Source organism: Bufo bufo, chromosome 1 (genome assembly GCF_905171765.1).
Source record: "Bufo bufo chromosome 1, aBufBuf1.1, whole genome shotgun sequence".
Lineage (NCBI taxonomy): Eukaryota > Metazoa > Chordata > Amphibia > Anura > Bufonidae > Bufo > Bufo bufo.
The window spans coordinates 293833267-293846499 of NC_053389.1; the positions used below are offsets into that span (position 1 = coordinate 293833267).

General features: G+C 41.9%; 1 protein-coding gene across 1 annotated transcript in view; it reads left to right on the forward strand.

The window, feature by feature from the left end:
* The window catches only part of CAMK2A (calcium/calmodulin dependent protein kinase II alpha), a 331715-nt gene that overhangs the window by 130621 nt on the left and 187861 nt on the right, over nucleotides 1-13233 (forward strand). Inside the window, exon 3 of the mRNA XM_040440682.1 lies at nucleotides 6925-6984. Coding sequence (XP_040296616.1) covers nucleotides 6925-6984 — 60 coding nt within the window. The remainder of the gene's footprint in view (nucleotides 1-6924; nucleotides 6985-13233) is intronic.

Consider the following 13233-nt stretch of genomic DNA (forward strand, 5'->3'; position numbering starts at 1 on the left):
CTTATCTGCAGTACTAATCATGTATTACTAAAGATAATAGTTCAAGATTGTAAAAAGAACATACTTTCTCTGATAAAAGGATATTGCATGCTGTAGCTGTCTTTTCGGTTTAAAGAGTCTTCTTAGCAAAGCTCTGAGCATTGCTAAAGAGAGTTTGTTCTCTGTCTTCCGTTGTACTGTGCAGTGAAGATGACTGCCTAACAAGTCAGATAGCCAGGGTGATGGGCAGTGATAGTTAGAGAACATATACGGTACATAGTCAGGGACTAGGTATTGACAACAGGCATGTTACATACAGGCATCTTAAGTGCTCAGTAAAATGCTGAAGACTGAAAACAGACTCCTTAGCAACGCTGTTAAAGATTTGATAAGACTTTATAGACCCTGTTTTCTAGAACAAATAAATATCTTAGACTTTCCCTAATTAAATATATTACAAAATTGTTAAACATCCCTTTCCCTACACTATTATAAATAATCCAAAATGGTAGTTACACTTTAACTGGCAACTGTGTCTGCCTGATTCCTTCATCCATCCTTGAGTGGTCATCCATGCATACCACACAGGACCAAAATGGCTCTGTCTGTAAGGTCTGATCCCATTACAGACAGACCTACCCTGATAACTTCTATAAGAAGAAAGTGAATGGTTTTACAAATTGTTTTTGAAGTGGCTTCACGAATAGCACACTTTGGCATCATGTTATTCTGTTGCTAATAATTTAAGGCGATGGCTCATTTGAGGCTTCATTCAGTTAAATTATCTTGGCAAAAAGCATGCAGCCATTCTGCTGTGGGCAGACAATGGTTTCTGATTGTTCAGTAGAATTGCAGTTGTACCACTGCGTGATTGCTGCCTGTTTTCTAATGTAATTACCTATTATTGTATCCCAGGCAATAACAAAAAAGCTTTGGTGTCTAAAAAAAAGGGTGTAAACATAAAATAAAATATGACAGAGTGAATAAAATTAAGGAATGAAACTGTAAACAGAAAAACTGTAAATATAGATATATATTTACAGTATATATATAGTATATATATAGATATATATATATATCATATACCAGGCATCCTCAAACTGCGGCCCTCCAGCTGTTGTAAAACTACAACTCCCACAATGCCCTGCTGTAGGCTGATACATGTAGGCTGTTTGGGCATGGTGGGAGTTGTAGTTTTGCAACAGCTGGAGGGCCACAGTTTGAGGATGCCTGTCATATACAGTATTATATAAACATTCTGGAATATAAAAAGAAAAACACAAGTATGGAGCCTTTGGAAACGTGACAAAAACTAAATAATTTAATATTGTAATTTTTATGCTTTGCTCATTTAATTGTGGATAATCTTCACAACCAAGTAAACAAAACCTATGTAGTCTGTATAGACATCATTATTAGAGGACACAATGAGCATCGCATACAGTAGTCTTGGACTTGGGTTTGCAGGGGGAGTTAAGAGGGACCAAAGGAGATGGAGAGGAGATTAGGAGCAGAGTGAGGTTGTGTGACAGCATAAAAATGGTGGAGAGTTAAGATGCCCATACACATTGTCGGCCGAGAACGGCGAGTTCAACCGTCACACTAATGTTTGTGGGGAGCTTCAGACTCTCCCTCTACAGATGATGTTGGGGGAGACAAGGATCGGGCAAAATGAATATTTTTGCCCAAATATTTTGTCCTCCAGGAAGATAAACTGCCACCAGAACTAGCAAAGGGTTTCTCTACTTTCTCTATAGCATATACAGACATGTTCGGCCATGCCAGACGTGCGCATATATAGGGAGGCTGGGAGGGAGACAGACGAGATAGCTGTCTGCTGAACATGGCCAGTTTTAAAGTGGTTGTCCATGGTTAGCTTTTTTTTATTTTTTTTTCCACCCTGCAGTTCCTGTCAAGGGAACTACACTTACCTGCTCCCCGATGCTCTGTTTTGGCTCCATAAGTCCCAGGCTGTCTTTACTGGTGTTCCAGTCTCCACATGTAAACTTCCTGCATGGACAGCATCATGTGCGTCTCTGCAGCACCTTAATGGTGACATGTCCCCAAGCAATAAGTGACCCAGCAGTGACCTACTGCTTGGGGACACATTGTGCCATTCGCTGCAGTGGTGAACGTGACCCTGTCCATGCGGAAGTTGAATGGTCTGGCCTGGAAGTGCGATGAAGACCAGGTCTGGTCCATATAGCAACAACTAAGTGGCAGGGGGCACGTAAATATAGTTCCCTTTAAAGGTCCCACTGGGTGGGGGGAATAAAATAAAAAAAGTTAAATGTAGGGGGGCTGATTATGCATTACAGCCATGGCCTAGAGCAGGAAACCATGAGCCCCCTTACTCTGTTTACAGTACACATTGGCATCTGCGGTAAGGCTTCTGCAGATTGTCATGGCAGCCATTGGAACAATGTTTATTAAGTTGAAGAGCCTCTTTTGAGCTGTGGTGAACCCTAAATTGAAGCAGTATAGTACGACTTAGGGCCTTTTCACACAGCTTATTTCGACGCTGTCACAATCCGCCACGTATACCGCAGAGGTTTCTGCTGCAGTTGTTCATTTTAGAGACCACAGACCAGCTTGCGGCTTAGCACCATTGACAGCTATCGCACTTGAAGCAGTGGCTGCCTGCAAAAAATGCCCGGAAAGGACATGTCCTTTCCTGGAGCGATTGCAGCTTTAAACAGCTGGCCTGCAAACTCCAATGCAGAGGCAGACACCACGCGGCTGCTGGCGGAATATTAGCCTGGTGTCCATGCCAAAAGTCTGCCTGTGAAATCCGCCATGGAATGATTATAAAGGAAGCAAAGTGCAGGACCCTGTCTGATTCACTACAACGTGACTGGAGAACGGTGCAGCCCGGGGAAAGGCTTTTCAAGACCAAGATGTTCTTGAATGAACTTTTATGTATGTGAAATTTATATACACTGACACAGCACTGAAATCTTTACAATAACTACAGGCGAGACAAGCAGTATAACATGACAATGTAAATTATTAAACTCACAAAATGCTGGGAGCAGCTGTCTCACACCAGCTGTGCCCAAACCATTACAGGTAAATTCCTTCTATTTCTACTGTTCAGAGCAGTGTGGAAATAATAGGGTTAAAGCACTGAAATCAAGGTAGTAGTAAGTCCTCAGCAATACATTTTAAAGGATTTCCAAAAAGAATCCAAAAAGAATTGGCCAGAAAATAAGTCTAATAACACTTTAATGCAGTGTCCAAATTGCAGTGCCTAAATACAAGTAAAAGTGCCAGAAAGAGCTGATATCATAGTGCCATGTAATGCAAGAGTTCTACTAAACACTGGAAATTAGATTTTTATACAACCAAGTTCAACATTTGAAATGTTGGGAACTTGTACCTCAAAAGGCTTTGTTCTCCTTTTGAACTTTAGACTACATAGCAGAACTGTAAATGTACTATACTGTGCCCAATAATGATATGGCCACAGAGTGCCAATAACAGCTGACATTACTCAGAAGAAGCCACATCAGACACAATTTAGTGAAGTCAAGTGGACAGACATAGCAGTAACAAACTAGAAGTCTCTGCTTCATGGTAAGCAGGAAAGAGCTTTTAAGGGACCCCGGTTTCATCAAATCCTAAAACATTCCTAGTTTCCCTGGGGTATGGATAAGATGATGGAGGTCCTACAGGATGAGTGTACTCATTGTCCCGTGTACAATGTATCAGTATTGGGGTTTTGCAGACATTGGTTGCTTTATGAAACAATCTGAAGCATTCCTCAGATGCAGTTGAATGAGTCTGGTGTATCTGTGTCCTGTTTAGTAACCTCAGAACTGAGGAGAAAAGAAAGAAAGAAATGGTAGATGAGGTCATCAGGTACCTAGGTGATAATTATTTCACAGGAATAGTCTTTTTGCTGTTTTTTCAACATCATTACTTGGTCAGGGTATGGCACGTGTCATAGAGGAACATATTAATGAAATATTTGTGAGAATATAATGCAAATACTGTATGTTGGCATACACTCACCAAAAATACTTATTACATCTAGGACACAGAAAGCTGTAGTAAAGGGCAGCAGTATTGCAAAAACATTCAAAACGCTCTTCTATCAAGTGAGAAAGATGTCAACAACATTAAATTAAAAACAGTAAAAAAAAGTGCCACATAATAGTCTTAATCTGAAGATGAGGCAATTGCATCCACCATTTTTTCACTCACGTCTATTTTAAAAGAGTCTTTGGGGCATTTTTTATAATTGCCCCCCCCCCATATTTTTCACTGAAGACAATGAAAAAGTCTCTAGTATGAATGATGAACCATTTGTTCTTCATCATAAGAAAGCAAAGGGAACCAGCCCTGTGCCCTTGTCTATGACCTCAACATACCTTAACAGGGGATATGGAAAGTGTGTGTATTTATGAGACAACCCCTTTAAGGCTCTGTTTGTTATAAAAACCAATGAATGGCAGTTTCTTGGGGTACCAAGGTCACAAACTCCAACTTAACGCTGCAGGGCTTAGCTGGAGGGAGTCTGGGAGTGCTATCATTTATGCTAGAAACTGGGGTAAATTATATTGCACCTCTATCTGCTATGGATTTGCTTTTGTAGCTCATGGACTAGCAGATTTATTAAGATTCCAGGGTGCATCTTTCTGCATCACATTTCTGATTAAGACCAATCTTAAAGGGGTTATTCGACTCTTTATAACTGATGAACTACCCTCAAGATGTGATTAGTGGGGGTCCGAATGGAAATGGAGCTGGCCTAGGTCACATGACCGATGGTTGTGACATCACTGGCCTAGGGTAGGCTGCGAGGAGGCTGCAACACTCACAGGAGCGCCGGGGCCTTCTCAAATAGCTGATAGACGGATGCTTGCTGATGTACTAACCAGAGGATAGGTCATCAATTACAAAGAGTTGTAAGATGCATAGACCCTTTAATAAGTCATAATAAATTCCCCCTTTATTTTTTTAAGTTCTGGATTTTAGGTAAGATCTCAGATAAACTGTGTATGAAATCTCGAGCAGATGTTCCTGATGATATCATTCTTTATTTCAGCACACATTTTTTTTTCTAAACTTGGAATACCACCAAGTTTGAAGCCTAAGCCTCCAAAGACTAAACAACCTTAATAAAAAACATGACACACTTTTGGCTCACAGCAGATAGTTCTTTTCTTTTTTTTTTGCTACTTCCTGGCGTCCATTGACTCATGTTAATAGATGTTGGTGAGCAGTTCATGCTAAAAGGCTGATAAGTTGTCCTGAATTTACTAGATAGCATCTAGCAACAAAACTCAACCTAAAGTCACCCATACACTTCGACTTAAATGGGCAATTTTGACCAACAATCATTTAGAAATTATACATGAATAATCGTTTTAATGGCAAACTGTGACTGGCAAAGTGTGATCTGTCAGGTTTGAACTTGCAAGTTTTTTGAAGAAAATGCAAAGGTATGGTATGAATGGCCAAATGTGGTCGATCATTTTCTACTTTGTGCAAGCCCACTGCTGCTTTACTTTTTTTGAGTACTTCCTTCATATGCCAGCTTTGTCTGGCACGTTAATGATTGGATTGATTTCCATTAAATGATTGATCTGACCTATTCCAGGTGATGCTTATCTTATGAGCTTTAGTCTGGACATACAATACAGATACTGAACATTTGACTGATGGCTATCGCTCCTACTACCTAAACCCTCTGCGCACATGAAATTACAGTGCATGTGTTCTAAAAAAGCAGAGGAGAGTAAGGTGTGGCCAAACTTGAAAACTAAAGGATCTAGCTATGGAAATCCAACAGCCCTATCCTTCTTTCCTCATTATATGCCATAGGGTTCAGCCATACGTTCAGGTTTTCTGATTAGCAGGCCAAAACCAGGAGGATATTCTCTTGTTTTATAATCTTCTCTTGATTTTGGCTTCCAAATCTGCATCAGGAAACCTGAATATATGGCCTTACCTCTAGGTGGAAAGTCAAAACAAATTAGATGGTCGACCAGTCACACCAAAATCAGTGGTGGACAATTATCTAATGTGTATGGGCAGCTTTAAAACAAGGCTAGTTGAGAAACTTTTTCAGCCCCTTTGTCAGCATGACTCCAGGACCATAAATGGTTTGCAGTGTTCTTTCTGGGACTAGATTTCCATATATTGACGTCAGTAAAACTGGATGAACCCAGCTGCATCCCCAGCTGAGAGTCAAGATCATTTTGTAGCAAAGTCTTCTGCATAGCCTACCTGATAGAAAAACATAGGGGGCATTCATCAAATCTGGTATGCCAGGTATTCGTAACATTTTGATATCTGGGCCTTCCTGCACCACTTTCAGGAGTGGAGTGACAAGTTTATAGGGATTTAAGAGGAGATCACTTTTATGTCATATTTTTGAAAAAACTCCACGCTAGATATCCCGCTGACTGAAAAAGGTACATCTACATTGCACTTGCGCAAAATGCATTAATACCGTGCACCATGTTAAGAAATTAAGTAGGTGAACATAGCAACTCCAAAACTAACGTCAGCTACACCTACAATGATAAACTTCCCCCATAATGTCTATGTAGTATATCTTTCTGTAAATAATCCAAGTTTTTAAAGGGAAGTGACTCAAGTGAGCTATCATAGTGTGCATAACAAGAACTGAAATGACAAATTGAGTTCTGCTAAATATGTACAACAGTAGTGTGTATTATTATTATTATTATTATTTATTATTAAAGCGCCATTCATTCCATGGCGCTGTACATATGGTAAGAGGTGCACATACATAATGCAGACAATTGCACTAAGCTTGAACAAGACGAGTTATAAACTGGTACAAAAGGACAGGGTGCCCTGCCCTTGAGGGCTCACAATCTACATGGTAATGCTTATGATGCGTAGCTACAATGGTGAGCATACTTAAAATGAATTAGCGAATAACTTTTTTCATTTACATTTTGTTTTCAGATCACCAAAAACTGGAACGTGAGGCAAGAATTTGTCGTCTCCTGAAGCATCCGAATATAGGTCAGTCTCAAGAATCTAACTAAATTACTTTGAAATGTGGTTAAAAAACAGACCAATTTATTAAGGGTATGTTCACAGGTGGCAGATTTACTGCAGAAATTTCTTTGACCAAAATTAAAGTTCACATAAGAAGTGGAAAATAAAAAATGATTCATATTGCCTTTAAAGTGGTTAAATCAATGGGTCCATGTACTGACTTCCATGAACGCCATCTAATGCTTCATTTCCTCTGTCATGTGAATGCAGTGCAAATGCCAGTCATGTGTATGAGAAGGGAGTACTATACTAAGGTGGGAACGCCTCCATGGCAGCCACATTTATGGCGGCTAGGAATGCATATTCCACCTCTTAGGGTTTCCAGCCATAGATATGGTGAGACATAGTAGCGCTCAATAGTCAGACCTCTACTAATGAGAAAAGAGAGGTTCCAGAAGAGTAAATCTTCTTCTGGCAGACTTGATGTGTTACTATTACACGCATAGGAAACTCCCGCAGCTTTCTGGACTGTTGCCAAGGGCTTTAGCAGCTGTTTTTGTAAAATATTACTCAAAACAATCCAGTGGACTTTTTAAGTCAATTCTATTCATAAATGCTGCACTTGCCTTCCCCCATTTTGCCTATGCGCTGGGTGCTTATAATATGCTACTCTTAATAAGGGCCAGATGGTATAGCTATAGGGCACCCAAAGGCCCCTCTACTTCATGAGATAGAGATTTTCTACTGGGACGCAGGAGCTTCATGTTATTAATCTGATTAGGACATTAAAGTGGTTGTCCAGGATTTTTTTAATCACCACTCTATTTGGGTTCCATGGCTCCTGGGCTGGCTTCATGTGGGCCACTGCAGCCGATGATTGTCCCCTAAGTGTCACGTTAGTGTTTGGGGGCAGGAGGTAAATATAGTCTACTTCTAAGGTCTGATGATTGGCAGATTTAAAAAATGATCCTGGACAAACCTCTGAAGACTTTATTCAGACAGTAGATTTTGTCCATTCAATGGGGCTAAACTGCAAGTGGGTCCACCATATTCAAATTGAAAAGCTGCTGCAGAAACCTGTGCACATCTGAGCAGAAAAAGTATTTAAATACCAAGCTGTTTAACACAGATGTATATTTTCTCATGGTCTATCTATATCTTCATTCTGGAGATCCCAATCAGCTGTTGCGGAGTAGCTCTGTTGCTTGAAATCGGTGCCGGAACTACACCACTCATTCCAATGCTTCCAGTGAATGGAAGCACCACTGCAGTTACCGTACTAGCTCTGTTCACCACACAATGAATGGAGCTGTGTAGTTCTGGTGCACACCTCCCGAGATTGAGCTGTTCAGTAACAGCTGATTAGCATGGGTTACAGGTGTTGGACCTCCGCTGATCAGATACTGATATTCTATCCTGAGGATAAAAACCGTTTAAAGGGTTTTTCTCACTTCAGCAAGTGGCATTTATCATGTAGAGTAAGTTAATACAAGGCACTTACTAATGGATTGTGATTGTCCATATTGCTTACTTTGCCGGCTGGATTTATTTTTCCATCACATTATACACTGCTCGTTTCCATGGTTACGACCACCCTGCAATCCTAAAGTGGTGGTCGTGCTTGCACACTGTAGGAAAAAGCAAAGGCCGCTCTGTTGGCCCGGTCTGAGAGAGCGCACATAGGCTGGTGCTTTTTCCTATAATGTGCAAGCACGGCCACCGCTGATGGGTTGCAGGGTGGTCATAACCCCAGGGAACGAGCAGTGTATAATGTGATGGAAAAATTAATCCAGCCTGCAAAGGAAGCAAAATGGACAATCACAATACATTAGTGGCTTGAATTAACTTCCTCTACATAATAAATGCTATTTGCTGAAGTGAAACAACCCCTTTAAGTATCTTTATGTTTTTCTGATCAACAATATAGTTCACTTTCTTTCCCCTATCTCCTCCCCTTTTTCTCAGTTTGTTCTGCTGTTTTGTTGTTATTTTGTTTCTGGTTCCATGAAAGGCAGCTTGATAGACCCACAGAAGGTGCTGCCCTGTGACGTTTTAGGGTAGAACTCACATTTCCTGCTTTCTAGACACTCCGTCACTTTTGGCCTGACGCTATAAGCAAACTGGTTCTCTTTCACTTCACTTTACTTTTCTTCTTGCTGTATAACTTTTTTCTGTAATGGACAATCTCATGGGCCTGTTTATAGTCATACTTTTTGTTTAACTTCAGTCGTAAAACTCAGTAAAAAATATCATTGAAAAGAAAAGCATCAAGAGGGTTTCTGCTGCACAACACGCACCAGCTGTTGACAACTGCAAAATTCGCCGTGTGATAGTTCTGCCTTAAGATGAGAGAGCCACTTTGATGGCTTGTTGTCTGCTAGTTTGCTGATTGATTAGCAATGCCTAGTGATTAGCAACGCGCTAGTGTCATGGCTTTCATTTCAAGCAGAAAAAAATGTGCAGTGGGTTATATTTGGTTTCTCAGCTTCCAAAAATATACAGGTTTATGAGTTGCATCGGGATAGGGAGTGATATGAGTGCATTATTTGTGCATCATTGGAGAACATAAATCATGGATAATCAAAAATCTGACATATCCTCACAGGAAACAGTTTTGTCCCACAGGACATGGTGACAGTAGGATAACCCTAAAATTGCCTTATTATGTGATTCCTACAAGCAGTCAGCCATTCCCGGCACGCAGCATTTATCATTCCAGCAGCTGCACCGATTTACACTGGTGTTTTTTTCAGTCGGCCCCCAGTACATTGTAAATAAACACCAGCAATGACCATAATTGATGCAAAACAGGAGCACGGAGCAGACACAATATTATGTCTCCGCTACCAGGGTGATATTGCTGCGCGCTCACTCTCATATACAGAACGGAAGTGCCAGGGATTTATTAATGTTTTATATCATTTATGAGCAGCCTGTCAGGTTCAATCTGTCTCCCTAACACCATGGACCTCTTCTTCGTTCTTTTTCTTTTCTTTCTTTTTTTTTTTTTACGGGACAGGAGAACTGCCTTTTGCAGCGGGGGTTTCCATAGCAACAGATTTCTGAGGCACATGGAAACGCTATAGAAGGCCCACACCAGTAAAAGCACTAACACATCCAACAGCACATCTATCACCAAGTCATGAAAATAATCAGGTTTAACAGGTGCCAGATGCTAAACGTAGCCTGGTACTTCAATGCCTAGGCCAGGCTCACACAATGGGGCTCGTTGATAGAAGTGGCTTTTGAGCTAGCAGTTTTTCTGCATTAAAAATGGCTATAATTCGCCAGATTACTGCCAGGTTCGCAAAAACATATGCATGTAAATTTCCTGTGTAAGTATTAGATTTTGAAGCATGCTCACACAACTTTTGCAACAATTCAAATATATGCCTTGTCTTATACCTGTGGTCTGTGCCCATTGGGGCTGCTCTTCTTTGGACAAGCATCAGGCTTCTGCACCATTTCTGGCAGTCCGTGCTTCCCAGCATCCTCCTGTGCCTTCCTGGTGGGAATGGCCCCCGGATCACTGAGCCAGCATCCATGTGGGTCCCTTGTAAACCTATGAAGGCTATACTTCCTTCCTGCAGCCTCTCTCCTAGGGTGCACATGTTCCTTTTGACCTCTTAAAGGGCACAGCATACAAACACCCTCAGCAGTCCCCAGCTCATAGAAGCCTTCCTATGGGTATATACAGTAAGACACCTTTCCCTGTGCCATAGGTTGACTAGCTTGCTAGTTCCTTGCGAAAGTGCATCATAGTTCTTCCTGTTTACCTATGTCTCTGCCTATTTTATGAATCTGACCCTTTACTGTCTGCACTGGCCTCTGAGCTGTTTATCAGATTGCCTATATACTGTCTGCCCTGACCACAGCTTGTTCCTGACTATAGTTTGCCTGATGTCACGCTTGTGTGTGGGAGGAAAACGCCACACCAAGCATAGGAGGGAAAGGGGATACCGGAATAAGGCCTGGAAACTAGGGAAGGAAGATGGACACCTCCTAGAAAAAAAACTAACTCCAGTCCTGACAGACTACCGGTATGAACAGGCTCCAAAGGTAGGCAAGTTCATACACCGGATACCTAGAATCCAATCTCACCCTATAGGACCCTGGAACTAATGTCAGGACTGAGTCTACCTGTTCCTCCAAAGGGAAGGACGAACAGGACTCTCCCTCAGGCTTAATGACAAACAACAGGGAAAGGCAACACACATATATATATATATATATATATATATATATATAAAATACAAAAGGGAAAGGAAACACTTAACTTTAATGAAGCTTTGGTAGCACCAGGAACTCAGCCGAGAACCAAACACAAGCTAACCACAAGTCCAACAGAAGCTATAAACCGCATAGCATAGTAGGAGAAACAGCAATACACAATGGTGGGACAAACAATGACCACAATAGCCACACTTGGGGAAAGAAGGTGTGGCAAGCACCAGAAACAACACAGACGTCATTTGATCCAAAAGGAAAACATGTCAGATCAAACCACGTGTTGCCAGTCTCACAGATATCCTGCCACCTGACGCGGGAACGTCCGTATGTCTCCGTACGTCCGTGACACCTGATCCATTTATGTTCCACATGGGTGTCTCTCAAATCCTGTGAATTAACAGTCACTGAAAACAGACTATTTGAAGAGATAGCAGCCTGGTGGTTCCCTTGCAGTGGAGGCCAGATCCCCGTATCAGAGTAAACTGGTCCACTAGAATAACACCCTTAGCAGTGGCCCGAAGTCAAATCTGTTCAGTGACACAGTGGATCCATACCCTCACTCATTATAGTCTGATCTACCAAAGACCCCATTCTTGAACAACCCCTTTAATTGACTTACAACAGTTTTTTGCCAGATGTTAAATAGTCTTTATATACAGAGGCGTAACTACCATAGCGGCAGACCATGCGACTGCTATGGGGCCCAGGGCAAGAGGGGGCCCAGTTGGGATCATCTCCTCTTCTACAGGGGGTGAAAACTTGGTCAGGACTCTACCCTCTAACGAAACAACTGTTGGCAAACGAGGCCGTGGAAAAAATGGCCCAAGGGTCAGTGTGAAAGACCAGAGGACTCCTGTTGTGAGCACAAAAGGTTGTTAGGCCCTGGGCAAAACTGTCAAAGGTGAGTAGCACTTGCTGAAGTAAACTATTATTTCACATATGGTCCTGCCTATGATGCGCATCTCCTGTGATCTCTTTTCATAATTGGCCACATCACGGATGTGAGATCAATGTTTTTTTTTTATACTGTAGGAAAGTCTTATGGGCTACTGAGCATCTTAATGTACTGTATCTTGGGGATATTTACAATTAATTCTTCTTTTTAATACAATGTTATTGCAGCCTAAACACATTCAAGAAGCTGTCATTTTATATGCCGCTATTTAAATAATTAGCAACTGAGGTGACACAAGGAGGAAGAAAGAGAGTTTGAAGACTGGAGCTATAGGGCTAAATGAGGAGTCATCAAGATTTGTAAAATAAGCAACTGCTCTGGCTTAAAGGGAACCTGTCATCACCTTTATGTTGCCCATACTAACGGCAGCATACAGTAGAGACAGGTGAGTTGATTTCAGGGGTCTGTCATTTATAAGTTACAAGTAAGTGGTTGCCGAGAACCAACATCACGATCACTGCAGACTGGGCCTGGGAAAAAGTCACAGCCACCTGAGAAGAGTCCTGGTTATTCATGGATTCCTGCTCTCCTGCCCACCTGCTGATGACTGACAGGCTTCTACCTGGTTTTCTCCCTTTCTCTCTAGGAGAGAACTTCCAATCATCAGCAGACAGGGGCGGACTGAGAACCCTCAGGGCCCCCGGGCAAAATAAATCAAGGGCCCCCTTACAGGCCCCACCCATGTTCTGCTGCAAGCCCCACCCTTGTCCTGCCTCCATGCCCCGCCTCCAGCCACACCCTACACAATCTTTAATAAGATTTCAAAGTTAAAGTGACACAAAAGGCACCCAGACCCCTTCAGCTCATTGATGTGGTCTGGGTACAGTGTCCCTTTTGCAAATCGAGCTGCAATGTTCTAGAGAAGCTGCATTGTTTACGTTCCAGCAATAAGTCAGCCTCTAGTGGCTGAGGGCTTCCTGGCGTAAAACAGACCTTTGGTCTGGTATCTGACGCTGGACGTCCTCACACTCTGCATGATGACCTCCAGGGTCAGATTTTTCCCCATAGGAAAGCATTGATTCAATGCTCTCATATGGGGTGATCTAATCTCAGCGTCCATTAGTGAGCCTCTGTTAGAAGCAGTGTGG